This window comes from Ascaphus truei, chromosome 1, assembly GCF_040206685.1.
Source record: "Ascaphus truei isolate aAscTru1 chromosome 1, aAscTru1.hap1, whole genome shotgun sequence".
Classification (NCBI taxonomy): domain Eukaryota; kingdom Metazoa; phylum Chordata; class Amphibia; order Anura; family Ascaphidae; genus Ascaphus; species Ascaphus truei.
Window position 1 is genome coordinate 337057233 of NC_134483.1, and position 23204 is coordinate 337080436.

General features: G+C 42.2%; 1 protein-coding gene across 11 annotated transcripts in view; it reads left to right on the forward strand.

The window, feature by feature from the left end:
* RUFY3 (RUN and FYVE domain containing 3) overlaps nucleotides 1–23204 on the forward strand; it is a 101930-nt gene that overhangs the window by 21092 nt on the left and 57634 nt on the right. The window contains exons 1-2 of one of the 11 annotated variants that reach the window (XM_075607827.1): nucleotides 7152–8013; nucleotides 14232–14285. The exons of 7 other annotated variants lie outside the window; for them this stretch is intronic. In XM_075607827.1, coding sequence (XP_075463942.1) covers nucleotides 7836–8013; nucleotides 14232–14285 — 232 coding nt within the window. In that variant the 5' untranslated portion in view covers nucleotides 7152–7835. Of the gene's footprint in view, nucleotides 1–7151; nucleotides 8014–14231; nucleotides 14286–23204 lie in introns of those variants that run through there. 3 more of the 11 variants (XM_075607875.1, XM_075607840.1, XM_075607884.1) reach the window with 3 other exon arrangements.

Genomic DNA, 23204 nt, shown 5'->3' on the forward strand with positions numbered 1-23204 from the left:
CTTAAGTATATTTTATTTGGAATGTTGCAAACATGGAAAGAAAAGGACCACTTTTTCATGCAGCAATATGTGCTTTCTTTTCTTTCATCTTTGCCATTGCTTTTTATTTCATTACTTTAACTGGAGATGTCCCCCAAAGCTTGTAGTCTGAGCTGCCGTGACCCCCCACGTTCCTAATATATATTAGCATTTGTATCCACTGGACCTCAAATAAAAGTACGCCTTGTGAGCACGTTCACACATCTCAGACAGGTCTGCAGCCCTGCTTTTCCCATTATCTCTTAGCATACAGTGCTTCCACTGCAGCCAGGGATTCTGGGAAATGACATGCAAATGAGCGCACAGTGTCACCCTTTGCTTCAAATCCATTTTAACATGGAGCCCTGTAAGCATATGCCTTCTGTATTACACAGCCTTTCAGCACAGCCTGACTTAAAGAAGTGCATAGGCCAGTAAACCTACTCACAGACAGCTGTTTCCACATTCTGGGTCTCATCAGTGTGCGGCTGGTTATACTGGTTTTGCTATCCACTGGACAAAAATGCTTGGGGGGATACATTATAGCCGCAGGAGTCATCCTCGCTCCAACGGCCTATAGTAAGTCCCTGCACCATCGGTAGATCATCTTTTAAATTGTTATTATTATTTATTTTTTTATATTTAATAAAAAGAAATGACTGCCACATTTATCCTGTGATACTTTATTTGCAAAAATTATTTTTGTTTTCTATCTGCAACTAACCATGGTCATTCTCCTCTAAACAGATTAACATTTCTACATTGTATTTCAATGTCATTTTTGTCTACTTCATTTTGCTGTCTTTCAATATGTTGTTTTTCTTTACGCTCTCTGATGTTCACCGGGTATAACATGATTACCTAAATCTCTTTTCAGCTAAGCAAACCACCGCGGGCAAATCCTCAGAGGGATTACGTTATAATGCCTGCTGTGCATTTTCATGATACTGTATATCACAGGTTGGAGGGAAAAATAAGGAAATAATCTTTTACGGCAGGCACGGCAAATAGCTCCGTGTTCTGTGTCGTGTTGAGGGCGGTACTGTTAGTCTGTAAAATAAAAAATAAAAGCAAATGTAGGGTAAAGATTATACCTGCTAATGGCTAACTGATTTTACAAGAGAATGGCATTCTTACAGTACCAGTAAAGGTGGTTCTTCAGGGAATTGTTTGTTATATTGTCTATTTAATTAGATTTTCTAGGTAGAATAGAGAAGGGGGGGGCGAAAACTGGGGGCTGCTAGATTTTCTTTTTTAAGGTGGGCGCGGGCGGTTGAGAGGTCCCTCTGCAACTACACTTATCGTGGTTCAGAAGCTTGGTGTCAGGTGGCATGGTAACGTGGGGGGGGGAGTGTTCAGTGGGGTGGTTGGCGGCAAGAGGGAAGCTGCTGCTTCAACTCAGTGGTCAATCAGCCTGTTTTTGTCAAATATGCACATCTTTTTGGTGAATAGGATAATTGAAGTTAAATTCTTGTTGTTCCGTTGTTCTGTCTGTCCCCTGTGATTTGGTTTATCAGGGAATGCAGCCATACAACACAATTTGAGGATGAGGGCAACTGAGACCTTGTCCCAGCGGCTGCACGAGCGATGCTCACAAGGTACAGCCCTCAATGGGGCCAACCAGCCCCAGTAGCTGCCTGCACAATGCGCGATGCGTGACCCCCTTTGCCAAAAGTCAAGAAATGTGTCTTTTGGTGCAGCTGCGAGCGCTGGCTACGTCACGGCGGCGGTTCAGCCAATGAGGGCGATACATTTCTTCATTAAACATATCTGAGCTATTGATTTGGTTTATATATTCAGTCAATATGCCATCACCTCCACTTGCTCTAATTAGCTAATGAGACACAGCTAAAAGAAGCAGGAGAACGGTGAGGAAACATTGTTTGCCAATAGGTAGCTGAGAACATCATCTAGAACCGTGATGCGCAACCCTGTTGCCAATCGCTACAAGTGGCGAATTGGCCATGGAAGTGCGGCGAATGAGTTTGCTAGCTCCCGCAGTAAAATAAACTTTTTCATGGCGGCGTGTGCTGGTTTCCGCTTTCTGATCATTGACGCAACACAGCCACGCAATACTCCCTTCGGCCTTCAGTTGGAGTCTAGACCCGACCTTGAACTGTTATTTTTTATGGGAGCTAAAATTTGTAGTGACGCAAGTAAACGGAGAGCATGGTGTGGCGATTTTCACTTCTCATTCGCCACACCTGTGGCTACATTGAAAAATTGCTTGCCCATCTCTGATATAGAAGCACAAGAAACTCGGGTGAGGATGCTAAAAAAAAAAAGGCCTACTTATAAAATGGAAACATTTCCATTTTTGCTCTTGCTAGCATTTGTGAAATTGCTAATGACCTCTTCACTGTGGCTCTCATGATTTGAGAGATACAGGAACCTACTTAAGCATATTAATATTAGTACTTAATATTAGTAATATTTTGCATGATCTATTTTTTGCAACCAGAGTAAGCGATTTCCCCAAATGGCTTACAATGTAATTTTTCATGTGTGGGATTCAAACTAGGCCACTCTCTTCAAGAGCAGTGGTGTTACTTGTAGGTCACGCAGCCTCCCTTGGTTATGTATGTGTGCAATATGACAGATGATACACTCCTTATGATTAAATTATTTAACTGAATAACTGTATAAGTTATACATATAGTAAATATCCTCAACATTTTTTGATACATACATTAAGAATGTAATTGATCCCCTTTCTTGGTCTCCAGCTTTTCGAAACTAATCCCCAGACAGCACAAGGCAGATGCAGAGAATGATCTCACTCTGGACAATCCATGCTGGTAAAAAACCTCTTGAGAAACAACACAAAGTCTTCTGGCATAAATAAAATCTACATTTAAACGTCACTCGGTTCCACTGCTTTATTCTAAATCACTGAGTGAATTTGTGCAGAAGGGGTAAAGAGCATCAAGTGCAATGGGCACCATTAACCCCTCTGCAATTAGACAGATTACATTTTTTTGGCAAGGTTTATTAAAATAGACTCGTCTTGTTTAGTCGGCATCAGCTGTGCCATCTATGCAAGTTATACAGTATGCACCCATTGTATTTAGGATTCAGGTGATGGGTGAAGACGCTTTTTGTCCTCACTCAGCAGCAACTGTGATATCTAGGGCCTGAAATATGTACTCACCCTGGACAAATGGGGGGCTGAAGATGTGAGGTGGCGTTACAAGGGCAACGGCAGCAGATGAAACTGCTTGTGCGGAGCAGAGCTTTCAATCACTGCGTGACTGTATGTACAGTAAGGCATGACCGCTCGGTTTCCAACACGATTCTTCGCCAGCCGCAGTCTTTCCTGGACTTGCTCGGTGGTGCTCCGGTGCAAATGAGTTACAATTTTAGAGCCCTAATAATTCATATCTATTCAGCAGATCACACATGATCTTTAACTAGGTTTTTTTTTCTTCTTCTATACATAGTCACACCCTTCCTTCTGTAGTACATGCATGCTCTGACAAGAGTAAATGTCCATACGTAATAATACTGTACCTGCCATGAAAGTGCTACGTGACATGACCTTGCATGTCATCAAAGGAAACAAAGCCAAGAGACCACGGCGTTTGAAGTACAAATTAGATTTAAAGAGCACAGGAGCGCAGGGAAATCGATTCCCAAATTACATCAACAGGTGGAATAAAAAAAAACATTGGGGTATTAAAATAATGTAACATTGAGTCATTTTTCAATGTATTGATAAGATTTTTTGGTCAGGGTTTTTTTTTTTTTTTTTTTACAAAAAACATACTGGATCAGCACTCAAAGTAAATCAAAGAAAATGAAGGACTGACGTTTTGCTTTTGGTCTCACCAAGTTTCTTCTTTGATATATAAAAAAAAGCAGCAATACAGGGAGAGGAAAAGAGAGCAGACACACACTGTTATATATGCACAACAGAGCAACGTTTCAATGCCTGACAAAGGGGCCAGGAGACCTTGAAACATTGCTCTATTGTGCACATATAAAAGTGTGTGTTTCCTCTCACTGCGTGTGCTAATTTTTTCTGTATTGCTGCTTTTTTCATATATTAAAGAAAAAACTTGGTGAGATCAAAAGGAAAACGTCAATCCTTCATTTTCTTTGATTTACTTTTTGAGTGCTTGATTTTTGTACAGTTGCATGCATCTTGTGATATAGATGCAGCATCATAGCACCTCAAGCTGAATTATAGTAGACAGGGTGAGTGCTAATTCATTCTATTTTTGATGGGGAATTTTTTTTCACGAGCTCAGAGTAGTGGGGTTTTTTTTTGTTTGTTTGTTTTTTAATAAGATTCAAATATATCTCCCCAAATGATAATAACATTAAATAAGACCAAAACAAGTATTGACTGGCAATACTTTCACTTCTATAAAAGCCTTTCACCTTTGAATCACTTACCTGCTTTTTGCATTGAAAGTCATTATTTACATGTGTTTTAATATATATTGGCCTACGTAGTCTCTGTAGCCCTAATTGTTATTTCCGTGGGTAATTCAGATGTTCTGCTAACATCCGCTTCTTCTCTCTCGTTCTCTCAAGCATTAATTTGCTTACATATTCCACGGTGGTTTTGGTATGATGATACTAATATATAGATTTTAGCAGTAGTGGGAAACATGGTATTATTCAAGGGCTGGATGTGTGGCCACGAGCCCTCCTTTGGAGCTATGAACGCTGGCCAGAGCAGGAACAGAAGAGGACTCTCGTTCGTCTTGTGCTCGTGTCATCTGTGACACTGTGATCACATGATCAGGATGTGCCCAAGGGCTGTAGCACTCTGGTGAGTGTATGGCCTTAGCTCTGAACTGTTTCTAGGGATTTTCCTTTTCCACAAATGTCTTTTATAACTTTTTAGAAAAAAAATGGGAAGAACACAAATATTACTTAATATGCATTAGGAGTCAATAATAATAATTACATATTATTCATGTCCTCATTGCAACTAAAACAGAAAAATGTCAAGAATTTTGTTAAAAATACTATTTGATTTTCATGTCAAACGCGCACTTAATTTATTAAAACTTATCACTTCTTTTAATTACTCTTTGGACTGGGGAGTTTCTTTATTAAATAACGACAAGGCTGATCGGTGCACTATTGCACAAAAACTCCATTGAATGTAATGGATGTTTCCGTGCAATCGTATATCGATTGCGGTTTCATAAATCCCCCCTCCCTTCCCCGAGGCTTTAAAGACTTGAGTTTATAAACAAAACTATATACAGAGAGAGAGAGATCTTCGTAAAACAGAAAATTGTCAATTTTCCTTCATTTAATAGAGCTGAATTCATTTAGATGATACTTTTCTTCTTTTATTGCACACTCCTTTTTTTATCAAGTGATTATTAAGGTAAATTGAATATTCGCACACAAAAAAAATTAGCTTTAGCAGTGCTCAACTACTGCTAACATTTAAACATAACAATCCTTTAACTTAACAATGGTAACAAACATCTAGAGGGAACTTTTTACTTACGGCCTGTACATATCGCTCTTACAGTACTGAATGCCATGATCTAATTTTATTTGATAACAAAGTACACCTGAAACAAGAACATTTAAATGAATCTATTACTAGGTAACAAGGTTTAGATTTATTGTCCATAAAAGAATACAAATCTAACAGTAATAGGGACAACAGTGTAATGTTAAAGACTACATTCTGTTATCCTAATGTTTGTTTTTTTGTAGAACATTGTTCTATACAGCAGCTCAACATAAATTGTGTTCTAAGTAAATCATTATGTATTTGTTGCACTAGAATGAACACTAGAATTAATGAAGCTTTGATGAAGGAATAGCTTGATCCGGCATTCACTGCCATTAATCTATCAAAGCTTTGTAAATCCCTCCCCCCAAAGGGTGGTGCTCAGTCCTCTATGTAAACAAACTGTTATGTAATCATGAAGAAGAAAAACAGGACAGTGCGACCATATTTTGCATATTTTTGGCTAAGACAAATTTAAGACCATTGGGGGCTTTAGTACAACCAGTATAAATCCAGAACTGTTCCATTTGTAACAATTCTCTCTCCTCTCACTTCTCTCTCTCCTCTCACTTCTCTCTCTCTCCTCTCACTTCTCTCTCTCTCCTCTCACTTCTCTCTCTCTCCTCTCACTTCTCTCTCTCTCCCCCCCCCTCTCTCTCTCTCTCTCCCCCCCTCTTTCTCTCTTTCTCTCTCTCTCTCTCTCTCTCTCTCTCTCTCTCTCTCTCTCTCTCTCTCTCTCTTTCTTTCTCTCTCTCTCTCTCTCTCTCTCTCTCTCTCTCTCTCCCCCCCCCCTCTCTCTCTCTCTCTCTCTCTCTTCTCTCTCTCTCTCTCTCTCTCTCTCTCTCTCTCTCTCCTCTCACTTCTCTCTCTCTCCCCCTCTCTCTCTCCCCCCTCTCTCTCTCCCCCCTCTCTCTCTCTCCCCCCCCTCTTTCTCTCTCTCTCTCTCTCTCGATCTCGATAGAAATATTTCTCTCTCTCTCTCGATAGAAATATGTGTGTGTATGTATATATTAATAATATTTGCTAGCCTTTCTGGTGTGACCACATTGATTCATTTGAACTATTCGGAGAAAGTGCTTTAACCCATTTCTGGTATAAGGTCCAGTGGTGTATTTCCAAGGTATGCAATACAGGCCTCATTGGCAGTGTTGGGGTTAACTTGCTCTTGTTGCAGGTTGAGAAAATGCAATAAAATGGTTTCCAGGGTGACTAACAATCTGTAAAAAAAAGGGGGACACGTTGAAGAAGCAATTTTGCATGATATGCTCGCAAACCTCCGTACACGTTAGGGATTATTATAGGAGTGAGCAGGTCTTGTGATTCATGTTTCTCGTAAGAAAGCCGATTCGGGATAGATTACAGTACAAATGGAAGAAAATAACAATTACTTTAAAGGGCCGTGCTTAAAAGGCCTAAGTACCTCTTTACTCACAGTCCACACCTATGTGTTTATATGTGATACTTTTATAGTTAAATGCTCAGCCGTGCGGTGTATCATGGATCAACCTGCGCCTCTGGTTGACCGGAATGGCTGACAATACCTCTTATTGTGTTAGCCCTGATCCTCCGTTTTACTAGCAGCGTCTGAACGGAGGAGGAGTTACGGTGGGGAATGCAAGGCAGTGAGGGAGAAGGCTGGCTGCTAGGGTGGGTACTGGAGAGAGCGATCATTTTAATTGCTCTCCCTGCATCAGCAGCATCCAGGCAGCATCCTGGGACTTGCTTACGCTCCAAGCATCTGGTCACATGCATTTTCTCCTCTCTTCATTAGTCAGCCATTTTGGTCAACACCCTGCTTTACTGCGCACAACCAACCCTACGACATCCCAAGTGCCTGGCTTGTGCAGACCGGCTGTCATTTTAGAAGCACTTGGATTTCTAGAATTTATTTATTTTTTTCCTGTTGGCTTTTTTGCTTTCATTTTTTCTTAGTGGGGGATATTTGGTCTTTTCCCCCATCCCTCTCTCTCCCTTTCTGTTTGTTAAGAAGCAGGAGGCAGGTTTGACGCATGCTGATTGGCAGTGATAAGCCGGTGGTACAGCAGAGGGACTGGAGAGGCAGAGGAGGCTGACAGGAGTCCAGAGGAAGGGGGTGGAGGGGAGAGGAAGAGCTTCTCTTCTGTCTTGTACTAACAGCCAGATTTAAAGGATTTTTTTTTAAACTTATTTGCCATTTTAGGTTTGATCTCGCTGCATTCGCTGCCAGCTGTTTTTTCTTTCTTCTTCTTATTACCATTTTTTATTTGTTATTGTTTTGTACTCCTGAGGTATCACTTGTTGTGGGGTGGGGGGGTGGTTTTCGTGGGGTTCTTGCGCCAGCTGAGTCATCATGTCCGCTCTCACGCCTCAAAGTGACATGCCGACCCCAACTACAGACAAGATAACACAGGCTGCCATGGAGACCATCTACCTTTGCAAATTCCGTGTGTCTATGGATGGAGAATGGCTCTGCCTGCGCGAACTCGATGACATCTCGCTCACGCCAGACCCAGAACCTAACCCTGAAGGTATGGGCCACATAGCAACATCCCACAATCCTCTGCTGTAGCATCCCTGATTCTTATCACCCTGTCCATACTTTGCATACTATCTTTGTCAGTGTAGTTACAAAAATATTGCACTAACTTATCATTTGTAGCCTCTTTTTCTGTTTGAAGGACCAGATTTCTAGCAGTGAAAGGGTTTCCGCATATATGTCTTGTATAATGCCAGTCTCTGCAACCGTTTCATTATTTAAATGTCATTATTGAGCATTAGGATTTGGCAGCTTATTCAGCACCAGGGGCAAATTATTTGACATGGGGTCATGAGTAGCCCCTGACTACTAAATTGTTGTATTATAACTGTGCCATTTATTCTGTGCACCGCTTCATAGTCTCTGTATGTTACCGGAATCCATATAAAAGGTCACATGATCAGGCTCATGAACTAGTAGTATCCTTTTAGTCCAGCTCATGCAAGAAAAAGGGATCACCTTTTCAGAGGTGCGACAGCTTTTTGAAGGTCATTGTGACTTCGCCTGCAGAGTTATGAACATAAACTAATGTTAAATTATGGTGGATGTATTATTTAATGTGTAGTTAATCGAAATTGGTTTGCAGGCAGAGTGTAGTAGAAGCAATTGAGCAAACAGCCCTGTATTGATACAGTATATGAGGATTTTTTTGATTCAGTTGCTTAATTTGTCAGGATGTACTTTCTTTTATCTGTGCAAAGTACTGTGGATGCATGTCAGGATTCAAGCATCAGGCTGTCCTTCTCATCTACAGTAACCTTCATGTTACCTTTGTTATATATGGTGCAGTGGGGGAAGGCATAGCGATGATTAACCATTTTTGTAATGAAGCAGTGATTTGCTGGTGTGTGCAGCAGGAGACGGGTTAAAATGGTCCCTGCCTGCTCCCTGGAAATGGTCCTCATTTCTTTCTGCACTAATAATTGTGAGACAAAAGGCAAGCAAAGCTTATTCAGAGCTGCTGTCTGCCAGTAAATCCCCAATTTCAAGTAGCTTGAACCAGACATGATCTGTGCCCTCTGCATTTCATTTGTTTTCTTCATAAACGTTTTTCTATAAAGTGGATAAAGTGAAAAAAAAAATGGTTAAATCATGGTAACACATTTAAATCTTGATTTAAAAAGCATAAATCAACAAAGAAAGAAATTGGTGTTTGTGTGCGTGTGTGTATATATATGTGTGTATATATATATATATATATATATATATATATATATATATATATATATATATATATATATGTGCAGTGGTCGACAAATCACCAAAAAAATCTACTCGCCGAACAAAAAAATCTACTCGCCACCTAGTACCAAATGTGTGCTGCTTGGGCCAATAGGAGCTCGCCACGATGTTAAATCCACTCGCCCGGGGCGAGCAAATGTATAGGTTTGTCGAACACTGTATATATGTATATATATACATACATACATACATACATACACGTGTAGCAGGCATTTATTGCACCCCTTATCGCATGGTAACGTGCAACTGCTACTGGGAGTTTTATAGCGCGATTTGCCATCACTCCATTCAAACGTAAGGAGCCGCGAGTTACAACATTGCGCGATAACTGTTGCAATAGCGTCTGCTACATCTGTATGTAATATATTTTAAGCAAAATGGCCGCACTCTGTTTCAGGTAAAGCCCTTACCAGGCTGTTCCATGCAGGGCAAATACAATCCGTTATAATATTACACCTAATCTCATATGAGATGAGGATACCAGCACTGAACACATCTCTTCAATGAAAATTAAGTCAATTTGTTACATTATTACATCGTACAATAACTCGAACATAGTACCCCACTCCCCCCCTCCCCCCCCCCCAGAGAATGAACCGTTGGGTTAGCTGATATTGCATGATGTAATAAATGCACTTGTTTTTCTTTAAGGAGATGTATACAGTGCTGATATCCTCATCTCCTATGAGATTAGGTGTAATAATAATATATATATATATATATAGATATATATTATTATAACCCACCACAATTCCTCATCCATATGTAAAAAAATAACAATAAAATGTAATAAGAAAAAGAGCACCTTCATGGGTGGACATTTTGTATTTCCTATGTTGTTCCTGTGACCGTGAACCATCTTGTTTTCTTAATGGAGAGGCATTTATTGATGCTGCTCTTTTGCATGTGCCCGTCCTCCTCCTTGCATCCCTCCGTGCAAACATTAGTCCCTTCTGACCTGCATTCACATTACTACCGTAACAGAAGCTGAGAGGCGGGAGCACGCCGGGAAACAGGGAACTCTTGAACCGTATCACCCAGAGAGGGCCAGTTAAGACTGGAAAAAGGCTACAAGATCAGTATCTGCACAAAATAGTGTTAAGCAGTCATAGTTTAACTGGTGTTATATTGGGGAAAGGACATGTTAGGGTATACTAATGATATTCAGTGTGTAGGGTCAGGGTCAACACAAGCAGGGTCCCAAAGCTCTGTTTCTCTATTCTGGGGCAAGGATGTAAAATAAATATATATAATATTATTATTGTTGTTTTTTCAATTCTTGTTGGAAAATGTGAAGGAAAAAAAACTATTTAGCCACACCGGCCTATCCCTGTTACTGTACTTCTATAGGAGAGAACGGCAGCCATTTTCAAAGTTGACAAACACATATACCTTTTTTTTTTTTTTTTTTTTTTGCAACAGTGCAGGAGGGCTGCATCCTAAAAGATTGTGTTTCTCTATTTATGAACAAGAATAATGTGTGTTTATAATTGATCAGGAAATGCCTGCTCTCACGCTTCTTAAACAGTTGCATACGCTAAGGCGTTAGTATTCCAGATCTGATCGGTCTGCCTCTCCTCCACACACATCTCCATTGTGGGCATCACCTTAAATCGGTGCATCTTGACTTTTTATAGAAGGAATTCCTATCCCTTTAATCTCATTGCTGACAAGCAACCCATGGGTGTTTTCAGCAGTTAGGTCGCGTAAAGGAGAATTTCCTTTAAAAATCCCCCTAGGTGGGAAGCAGGGGGCCTCCTGAGCAGAACTGTGTTAATTTCAGCTCAGTGGACCACCTGCTTTCTGAGATGTTTTCTTCTGTCGGTCAAGCCGATATCTGCTGCATGTTTTAAGGTCCCGCGTCACGTGGGCCAATGGGAAGCTGCGACTGATGACGTTGCGGCTCCCTATTGGCTTGCACGACCATTAAACTGCCATATTGCATGCCCAGCCAGGCTGCTAAGGGCACGACCTATGAAGCAAAGTATCTTGGGTAAAGCAGGCCCCCGGAACCTGAAATTAACAGGGTTTGACTCGGGAGACCCCCTTCTTTCCACCTAATACAAAGGGGGGGGCAGCCTAGATGGAAATGCACATTTAAGGTTCCTATAAAACTGGTTAAGAACTGAATTTAAAAAAAAAACTTGTGTGTAAATATCTATTTTAAATGCAATGCTAAATATTTTATCAAAAAAACATAATATCACACCCCACCGAACGTATTCCATAGTGGAGCACTACTTCTGTCCAAGGCACCGTGTTAGAGCACCACTTATGGCTTCTAATTAAAGTAAGCGGTGCTATGCTATAGGACACCTTCCAATGCGTGAATTCACATTACGGAGCCTTCATTTGAAGCTTAAGTGTTAAGGTGCCTTGCGACACATTGTTATGGCGTAGGACTGCTTAATCATTATGGGTCAATACACTTGGCATTACCATTCTTTTATGCAATTGTGCATCCAATTACCAGGCCGCACAACGTTCTGTAAGGCCAGGAAGCACCAGCATTTATTTGCATTTTGCTTTGCAGTAGTAGGAATGAAATGCAGCCACAGGCAGATGCTACCAATGGGTTCTTGTTCTAGCGGAAGCTCATTTGTAATGTTATTAGCAGCTGTGAAATAAGAAGGCTTACAGCGAGAGGCATGGTGCAAATATGCTAAGAAATATAAGCATGTATCTGTGGCTAATAACCTGGATAGCTATTATTTTGTGAGGGAGGAGGGAAGTGCAAACTGTTTGATTAATACGTATATTAGAATTATTTAGTGAGGCCAATGATTTAAAGAAGCCTTGATATATGGACCACTTAGGACCCTCTTCAATATGTTGTGAATTAGATCTCCTAGTTAGAGATCCATTCATTTGGTTTAGCTGAACACTTCTGCAGCATTGGGAACTCTGCTTCACAGCACATGGAAGAGGTGCCTTAGAGGCTTATCTGAAGACTGGTGCAGTGCAAAGCAGCATCGGGCTGAAGACGAGGTAAACAAATGTACACAGAACAATGCATGCTTTGGCCTCATGTTGTGGGCTGTATTGCTCTGTGACTGTGCAGAAATCTCTACTGAAGATGCCGTTTGCTATTCACCAAGCCTTGGAGAAGATGAGAACATGGGTTGCCGTTTATTGTACAGTTTCTATGTTAATGAAGTGTAGGAAGGAGAATGTCCCTGGGCCGTACAATTAGGCAATCGGAAAGCAGGCTGCAGTAACCACTGGTCTGTCTGCAATGTGCACCCATGAGTATAGGATGTTGATTGTCTTTGAGCATGTGTTCTCAGCCTAAACCCGAAGTATTTGCCATGGGATTGTCATCCAAGGTCTGCTGGGAGTTCTGCAACCTCAGACCCGGGATCGCCTTTGTATTCCCTGAAGTGGATGATACCAGTACGCAGATTTTAAAGCTATACAGCGTGATGGGAGGAGGGGGGTAGAATGGATCTGGTGTCCCCTGTGACATTCCCACATTAAACCTTTCATCTTATCAGCTTTGAGTGCAGCTGAGGAGTTTGCCTATCATCTGGTCAAGACTCTCTGGGGTTATAAGCATATGAGGTTTCAAATGCACTAAAGGGTTGTCATCACAGATTATGCCTTTTGCAATATTGCTGTTTTAGGCTTTTACCCCTTGAATGCTAGGTTGATGTGAGTACCCCCTGTAAGGAAGGATTTGCTATGCCAGCCTCGTGGTTCTTGCTATGTCAGATCACCACCTGCCTCACTAACTGTTAATCCAGTTTACTTGAAGGGATAATGAACAAGCAGACTCGTGCAATGTCTGCTTATTTCCGCCCATTATGTGAAGTTCCTAGCTGCTTTTTTTCTCCTATTCATTATATTTACTTTAAAGCAACCTATGTATCCATCTTCATTGAAAGCACTCATTATTTGGTGCTGAAAAAAAATTGTATATAATCTTTTCAGCATTAGTCTTTTTTTGTGTGTGCTTCTTTTTTTTTTTGTTCATAGAATAGGATTTTATAATGGGAACCTTCTAACACCACAAATTAAACCCGTACAAAGTCTATGCGACTGTCGCCTGGATTGTGGGAGGTGCAATCGATGCATCAATCATGTACATGGGTACGGGATTGTTTTTCGCCATCACTGTTTATATGCACCCTGGCAGCACCTCATGGCCATGTGATAATGTAATACCAAAGAGTGGGGCCACAGCTGGTCGTTTTCTGTTACAACTCTGTAAATCTGCTGAATATGGAAGAACTGAACGGAAGAGCCGAGAGACCATGTTTTGGGCAGACACTTCTTCCAAGGCTCAGTAAAAAGGGCGGAGGAATGGAGCCACATCTAGTGTTGATCTTGAGCTCACAATGTGCACTGTGTAGTTTTGTTTGGCATATTTCCCTCTTCTTTCCCAGATCATAGTTGATATTAAGATAGATATCATAGTACAGTAACTTTTATTGGAAATATTTCTCAATGATTTACAAATCAAAGGTAATACAGTCTTATCATATCATCTCATATCATTACCGCCACAATTCTGTACTCTTCATCAAACGAGTCACAAAATATATTATCTCGCTGTCTGCATGCGTGTAAGAATTCCTTCATATGCTAATGATATTTTACCACAGTCTTCCACAGCTGCACTGCTGCAATGTTAAAGGACATACATATTTGTTACGATCGGATAATTGGTTCTAGAGGATTTTTTTCTTTCTTAGAAAGCGTTTAAAACCAAAGATAATATAACAAAGTTCAAACTCTTTCAATCATCCAGTCCAACGCCCATAAAGCTGTGAGATTGTATGTCCAGTCAGCAGATAGATGCGTGGGAATAAATGAATTCCACCCGAAGTTGTAAGAAATTTTGTGTAGGGTTTAATTGTACTGTACACATTTTATATGGGGTTGCAGTTAATTCTTTGTTTGGATTCTTCGCATGACACCGTTTTCCTTCTCCTTTTTTGTTTTTCTTTCTTTCTGCCGTTTGCAAAGACTCTTGGGAGGATTTGACAGAGTTGATGGAGCAAATGCGTGATGATACAGAAGGTGCGTGCCTCACCGCCTCTGCCCTGCAGTTAGCTTAATATACTCAGACCAGTTAGCTCTAGTGTGGTCTTAAGTTGCACGAGGCCTAGTAACTGTTATCCTCCATGGCTGATTTACAAAAATGCTGCCGTAGGCACTTACGTGGTGTGGCGCCCTCCTCCTCCTCCTCCTGCAGTGTTAAATGACGCTGCGATGTCACATGGTGTGCATTGCCATGGTAACGTGCCGTTGCGGCGTTAAGTTGCCGTGGCAACGTGACGTCATGGTAATGTGACACCATGTGATGTCGCAGCATCATTTAACACTGCAGAAGGAGGAGCATGGCATGACGGAGAAAAGAGGAACTTTACAGAAGCCCCACCTCTCTCCCCTGGCAATCAGTGGGGAAGAGAGCATGACCTCCGTATATTGGCGAAGGAGATTTTTTGCCACCCCCCAAATTTTGCCGCCCCAGGTCTATCTGGCCTAATGAGAAATCCGCCATGGTATCCTATAAACACAATGGAACATCTCATGGTGCAATCTTCCTTACCCATTGAATGTTTGGTTAGTTGATTGATTCTGTAGATTCTAATGAAGAAAACCATCCTGGTTCCCTGGGTTTTCTTTATTTAAAAACGTGAATTGCTTTTGCGTGACAGGTGCCCCAAATCCCCTGTTATAGAACAAGGTTGCCTGCTGCTTCACTGCATCCAGGCTGCCCCTTGGAAGGCATTGGTCAGTTCTCTGAAGCCCGGCATATTCTAGAGAGGAACAGAAGTAGAATAGCGGCATCTATTTCATTATCAGAGAGATTTCTGATATAAACAAATAAACAGTTAAGGGATTGCACTTTTACAATGGCAGCTATAACAAATGAATTCTTAAGGCTAGAAATACGTTCTTTACAGTTTCCCACATCTCATGCTAAACTAAAGAAACTGTGAATAAGACAGGCAATGGCTTTCTTCCCGATCTCTACCATCCTATGGAGAAACAACCAATCAGCAAGCAGTTTTCAGCAGTCACACCCTTGTGATAGGTCACTTTTTGGATTGATGGATATCTAACTGGGCCTCATGCTAAGCAGTAAATACTTTCAATGTATGTTTATTTTAAATACATAGATCGAAATGTACTAAACGTAATAGTATACAGCAGGGGGAATCCATGCCTGGAAAGCTCCTTTTTTTTATTTTTTTTTTATTTACGCACCAAATGCACATCTTGGAAAATGTAATAATAATTATTTTTAAAGGATTCTACTTGATTTACTATTATTGAGCACTGACAATGTACAGTATGTAGCAATGTGCAATTTAGAGCGTTATGTAATACACATGACGGCCGGCTCCAAGTGAATGGCCATTAACAAATGGCAATCTCACACTTGTATAATTAACTGCAGTGTAAGTGAAGTGGTCAGTGAATTGTCGCGCAAACTCTGCCCTGTAATCACAGTAATGCACCACCATTATCTGCACGTTTGATGAAAATTTGACACTCCTCCCCAGACTTTTTAAACTAGGTTTACCTCTTTGGTGAAATGATTGTACAATTCCCTATAATTCTCAACTGTGCGCTACACTTCATATCTGACCATTCCCCCAAACACATTCATACTTGGTATAAAGCTACTATAGGTGGGCAGAATTAGCTTTTTACCGAGGGCAAAAGAATGGGCTTAACACAAAATCCACCCGGTAACAGGCCGACTTTCTTCAATGTCGCGCATTTTAGTGGCTTCTGGTGTGGATGGAACTGTTGGGGGTTTTTTTTGTGTGTTTTTTTAATGCTTTGCATAATAAAAAGCTGGTAACATTTAGAAATAATAACATTGGTAGATGAGCTGTGTGTGTATTTCTGATATTTCCTGGGGGATCCAACTTTTTAATTGCATATTATATTTTAAAAATGATAATTCTTGGGAAGGGTATTTAAAGTATGATCACAATATTTAGGTTTTACTAATGTGTTAAAGCAGCAAAACGTGAAATCGTATATATATTTTTTAAATCAGTTCTGTCGCTTTAGATAAATTGCATTTTTTTTTCTTTTTTACATTCTACTCTTAATGCCATTTTAATTAGTTTTAAAGCATCCATTGGTTTCTATAGCAGGGTTTAGCCCACCTCCCAATTAGTACAAGATATTTGCAACACTTTGCTATTTGAGATAATTTGTTGCCAATATTCCCAGCAGTTTTGAGCTGCAAACTGTAACAATGGATAATGTTACCTTAGTAATATAAGGATACATTGTAGCTGCTGAGTTTCACTGACTGAAGCAGTCGTTTAGTTAGTCACACAATCAGGATTTTTACAGATTTTATAACAGGATCGCCAAAACTATTGCCAGCTTAGGTAAGAATGTTGAATTTTACATTGTCACATGCTTTACATATACAAACAAGAAGGGGAAAAAAGGGGAATGTGGTATTGCTGCTTTAAGTAGTGGAGAATACCATGGGAAATATAATCTATCCCAGGGGTGTGCAAAGTTTCCCTTATGCGCCCCCCTGTCTACTCTCTCATCTGCCCCCCCCCCCCCCCCACGGCTCCGGCATCAAATGACGTTGTGGGGTTATGTGACGTCACATTGCCATGGCAACATGACGTCACGTGACCCAGCGTGACGCCGGTTCCCATGGAGATGCGTCGCTGGAACTCAAGGTAAGTAAAAAGTTACAGCCACCTCGCACGATCCCCAGCATTTATTTGAAATGACTTTGGGGAAGCGCAGGGCCTCTGTAACAGCCGTGCCCCCCTCCCCCCCCACCAGAAAATCTCGTGCTATCCACAGCTGTGAGCAGAGGTGTCGGAAATACACAGATCCCTCGGTTGGACATGTCGCTGCTCATAAATATTTATAATAGCAAATCAAAGCTCACCAGGCTCAAAGGGATTTTAGGAATGACCGTGTGCGAGGGGAGAATATCATTTTAGAGTATTATAAGGACGGAGCAATAAAATAGTTTCTAATAAATACAGGGCGTCCTATACCACCTTAAAAGTAAGCAACTTGGAATTGTCCTTGTATTCTCGCTATGAGTTCGAATATGATACATGAAGTAGATCTCAGGAGCAGAAAATGTAGAATTCAACTCTGTAAAAAGTCGGTGGGTGCAAGGTACATATCTCATATCCATATCCATATCCCAATTGAAAGCCACCGTCTGGGCTAACATTCCTTTAATACTGGGGTTTTAAACTTAAGAACTGTGAAACTCACTAAAAAAAATTGTGACTGGTTGAGCCCCATAAATATGTGTTGCACTTTGCAGAACGCCAGCGTACGTATCCCAGGTACATACAAATAATCTATTGCTCAGGTTAGGCGTATATATATATTTTTTAAATACTGAAAACGAAGAGCTTTCTATGTTATGTATATTTATTACACTTGTGTATAACATTTAACAACCTTTTTGAACGATTAAAAATATGGCAGAAATATAAATGACCGTGTCATGAATAGGAAAAAGAAAAAGGCCATATAAGGATCCTTCAGGTGTTCTGAGTCCAGGGGTAGTTTTGACTTGATCCTAGCTGATTACACTAATAAACGATATCGTATCGTCTTGCCTAACTCTGACAGGTAATAATAGCAGTGCAGGAGACGATGCAAAACAAGCTTTTCTGCCTAAACAGTAAATAACACGGAATGCTGATGGTAATGCATGAGAGTCAATGGAAGCAAAGGGCGAGTCTCGCCAACCTCCACTACAGGTTAACGCACTGCGATCCCGTGTTAACTGCCATTTAAGTCCATCGCAGTGCGTTAACCCGTAACGCAGGTTGGTGCATTTCCCCCCATGTGTGCTAAGATCTTGCACAAACCGTTTGTCCCATAACATAAAAGCAATTGCAATACATTGCTGCTGGCGTCTAACAATACATTCTTTGAAAATCTTAAGCAAGCATGGTGTGTCATTTTTTAAACAAATGTCAGCAAATTTTAGCAAGATTAACTCCTTTACATTACCGTCCCTCCCACAGGGACATAATACTAGTATTAAAAATAGTCATACATTTGTATCTTCCATAGATGTTGTGATAATTGCTTTAGACTTTTATATAGTGCTACAATTTAATGTGATTTGCTTATAGGAGTAAATGGGAGAGAAGCTTAATAGCAAAGTCACGCCTCTTTTAAGTATATTATGTGAATCTTTTTGATCTCTCTCTCTCTTTGATTCCTTGTATAATCAATACCAGTGCTGGACTAGTTATGTCCATTAAATGGGAGTCAACAAGGGACGACAATCTGTATCTTAACGTATTTAATTAGGCAGTTAAATTGTGACGATGCTTGCTTTTACATGGCCGCTGTTTGTAGTACCCAGTCGCTCTATAGTAAGTTGGGACAAGCACTTAATCACGTGACAATAAACTATGAGAACCAACAACAAGATCTGACCATTATATTTAAATTTAAAGCGTATGTATCCATTGTAACACCGCTCCGGGCACTGCCCCCTATTCACCATCGACATATCACTGCCTTTCCTCGTCTTAGTCAGGTGGTCTCCGCAGCTGTCCTGTCTCTGTACCTGTGTTCTTATCTCCGTTCGGGATCTCACTCCCAAAGGAGAACGCAACTATCATAGCCATATTGTGTTACTCTCAACCCCGGGAAATCTGTCTATGCCAGCCAAGGTGTCCAGACTTTTAGAAAATTAGTGCCAGTGTCGTTAACTAAACTCGTCAACTTTTCCATCTGGCATATAAACCACATGCGATTCCGAATCTTTGGGATGCTTGGGATATCGGGACGTTTCCATAACGCTGCGATCTCACACCGCGTGGCTATTGCAAAATGTGCTATTAATTTATTGTTTGCTTTGGACAGACCTGTTAATGGTCTGTTCAGGAGGAACAGCCATCGGTCCAGGGGAATAGTGAGGTCAAAGATCCTCCGTATCCAATTTCTAATTTCTTCCCACACTGGGGAGATTCACGGGCAAGATCACAGCATATGTAACAGGTCGGCCGATCCCCCGCATTGCTTGGGACACGAGGAGGATCCTGGTGCGAACCTAGATAATTTCAATGGGGTGAGGTACCACCGCATTAGGACCTCATATTCGTTCTCCTTTAGTGTGGTGCAAATAGAGCTTTTTGCTGTGGCCAGATATATGACGTTCCACTCCTCCTCTTCCAAGGTCTCTCCCAAATCTCTTTCCCATTGGGTCCTGAATGATGGAGGCTGCTGTCTAGAGCCTACAGAATCGATCACCTCACTGTACAGCTGGGATGTGAGTCCCCTAGTGTCGGTCTCTGCCAAACAGAGCTTTTCGAAGGTCGTCAAGGGGGGATAAAGGGCAAATTTGTTGTAGAATGCTCGGAGTTGGAGGTATCTAAAAAATTCTGAGTGGGGCATATTTTTTTCTAATCTGACGTGGTCAAATGTTTTAATCTTTCTATTGTAACCCTCCAGGTCTATGATCCGTGTATATTCTTTTTGTTTCCAAATTGACACATCTCCCCCTAGCAGGCCCGGTGCGAATTTAGGATTGTTCCAAATTGGGGACATTGAAGAGTTACGCGTTGTAAGGGAGCATTTAATCTTAGTAGCCTCCCAGACAGACAACGAGTTGGTCATTGAGGAATGCGGCGTGCCAGCAAATAGTTGCGCTGTTTTAGGTAGCCAAATCAAGTTGCTGAGTTTTAGTGGAGCACAAGCAGCACTTTCTAGCTCCACCCACCTTTTCAATTGCAGGTTGGATTGCCACTGAACAATTTGGCTTAATTGAGCCACTTTGTAGTATGAAAGCAGGCAGGGTATCACCAATATTTAAAAAAAAATGGTCCAAATAATTGCTAGAAGTATGTTACTATAGGTGTGTAACCTGTTGTTATTTCGCTTAGACTGACTTCCATACGCTAAGGTGGGGGCCCAACTTCTACTCCCTGTTATGGCCAGTGTGTTCTTACTAGATGAGCACGTGGCTGAAGGTCAGAATATAGGACACAACACCATGCTCTAAATCAGCGGTGCGCAAACAGTGGGGCGCGCCCCCTTGGGGGGGGCGCAAGATTATGTAGGGGGGGCGCGGGCTGCTTGCAGGGAAACCTGGGGGCGGGCAGAGCTGTGCACGGGCGGCCAGAAGCTCCGTGCTGCTGCTTCTATGTGTCTTGCAGAGGGGGCGGGTGCTTCTCTCTGCACACAGACAGCCCTCCTCTTCCTGTCTGCTTCCCGCACCAGTTTTCAGCAGCATGGGGGTTGGAGGATCGGAGCATGTCGCCCCCCCCAGGTGTGAATGTGTGTGTGTGTGTGGATTGAGTTTGTGTGTATGTGTGTGTGTGTGTGTGGGGGGGGGATTGTGTGTGTGTGTGTGTGTGTGTGTGTGTGGGGATTGATTTTGGGGGATTGTGTGTGTGTGGGGGGATTGAGTTTGGGGGATTGTGTGCGTGTGGGGGGATTGAGTGTGTGGGGGGATTGAGTGTGTGTGTGGGGGGATTGAGTGTGTGTGTGGGGGGGATTGAGTGTGTGTGGGGGGGGATTGAGTGTGTGTGGGGGGGGATTGTGTGTGTGTGTGGGGAGGGATTGTGTGTGTGGGGATTGAGTGTGTGAGTGTGTGAGGATTGAGTGTGTGGTGTGTGTGTGTGGGGGGGGGGGGATTGAGTGTGTGGTGATTGATTGTGTATGTGGTGTATGTGGTGATTGATTGAGAGAGTGTGTGTTGTAATGCAGTGGTGCGCAAACTGGGGGGGGGGCAATGAGGCACAAGATTATTTAGGGGGGCGTAGGCGGCGTGCGCCGAAAACTGGGTGCGCGGGCCGGCAGACGCTGTGCGCGAGGGGCAGCCAAGAAGATGTGCACAGGCGGGCAGCCAAAGATGTGTGCAGGTGGCTGAACAGGATAGTGCAGGTGGTGGCAACGTGATGGTGTGTGAGCGCACGCTCAGGGGCTTCGGAGGTACGGGGAGGAGCACGCCCGAGCACGGTGAAGTCAAACGCCCCTCCTTCGGTGTCTGCCCTGCAATAGCGCTGTGTTCCTGCTCTCCTCCGCTGGCAACCTGCTTCGCTGCGATCTTCTGCGAAAGTGAAAGGGTAGGCTGCCACTATAGCAATCGTACTATGAATGTACAGAAATAATGTAAAAAAACTGAAAACACAACATTGAAAATGGGAAAAAATAAATAATACTGTAGGTAGGAGTTTGGATGACAATGGGGATAGCAAGACAAAAAGCATGGAGGGGAAGGAACAAAAAAAAAAGGGGAGGGGAGAGGGAAGGGAGGTAGCAAAGAGGTGGATGAATGCCCCCCCAAAGGATTGCCTTTGTGCACGTACGCTCTCCCAAGCTTGGCGCTTGGGGAGACAAACAAAATTGACTTTGTGCGCTCAGCAGCAGTCAATACACACACACAGACACACACAGACACACACAAATAGCCCCGATCCACGCTTGCAAAATTATGCAGGACACCCTGTGCTCATGCTCATGTCACCACTCTCAGCGGCAGCGTGGACGCAGCCTAATTTTGCAAGCGCGAGCTGTTGAAATATGTAAGTATTTAAACATATTTGGATTTATATTGTATACCGTTTAATAAAGGGGTTTTTTTTTTTTTCATGTGATTTTGATTACATCAGGCAGGGGGGGCCCGAGAAATTTTATGGATGGAAAGGGGGGCTCGGCATAAAAAGTTTGCTCACCCCTGCTCTAAATAACCAAAACGTATTTATATCAAACCCCTATAACCACCAATATATAAACATAATTATGATCCTCTTTGAGAGGATCATATACATACAGTCACAATACTTGTAAGGCACTGCACAGTTTGGTGCCAATGTCTGAGTCCCCACGACCCCGTGTTATAAGGGGCCCATGTGTAGGTGCCGGAACAACGATGGAGCTCTTGTAATCAGTGTGTTATTGTAGCAGGCCTGTATCTCTTTAAAAAGACTTTGATACCCTTGTCTTTAATGAGGATCCAGTCTCTGTTTACTCACAACTCCCTTATTCTTGTAGGCTGCTGATCCGCTCTCACTTCCACTAAGGGAGCCTGTCTGTTACCTTATCACCCAGCTCCACTGAGTTGTGCGCCACTAAGTTGTCTTCTTCAGGGCCTGTTTATCAGGTAGCGGCAGCTCTCAGAGACAGGGCTTCTCTCTTCAGGGTATCTGTAGCTCTCTTTCTTCATGCTCAACTCTCTTAACTCCCTAATTTCTTCCCTGCATTCCCTTGGTGCACTGACCTCTGATCGTTCACACTGGCTGTTATGTCATGTGTCCCTATTTCAGCAGCAGGGGCTTCTGGGAGTTGTAGCTCTGCTGCTGCTCTGTCATTCATTACCAGCACAACACACCAGAGAGGAGCCAGTCAGGGGGCAGCATGCATAGCTGTATCCTATAAACGGAGTGTTTAAAATCGAAATCTTCCACAAACATTTACACTTTTTAACATTTTGTAAAAGGTACCTGTCACCAACATTTAACATTATAAAACATCCCACTGCTATCTTTTCACTTTGATCCTAAGTGTGAGTGCCAATTTGGGCTGGAATAGAAAATAATTATATCTCAGAGGGCTGGACTCTTACTGAGGATAGGGTCTGTTACTGGTGGCGGAAAAAGCAGTATTGGAAATGGGGAGTAAGTACTGTGGGACGCATGAGGGATGTTAAGGGTGCAGTGGTGAAAGATCAAAGGAAGGCATGGGGGAATGCAGTATGTGACATGGAGAAGTACAGTGTGTCATCATGTGGGGTGTGTGTGTGTGTGTGTGTGTGTGTGTGTGTGTGTGTGGTGTGTGTGTGGTGTGTGTGTGTGGTGTGTGTGTGTGTGTGTGTGTGTGTGTGTGTGTGTGTGTGTGTGTGTGTGTGTGTTCCATGGAGTAGAGGTCAGTGGAAGACATGAGTAAGCAGAGGGTGGCATAAGTGAGCTAAAGAAAGCATCAGGAGGGGATGCAGTGGGGTAATGGGGGTGG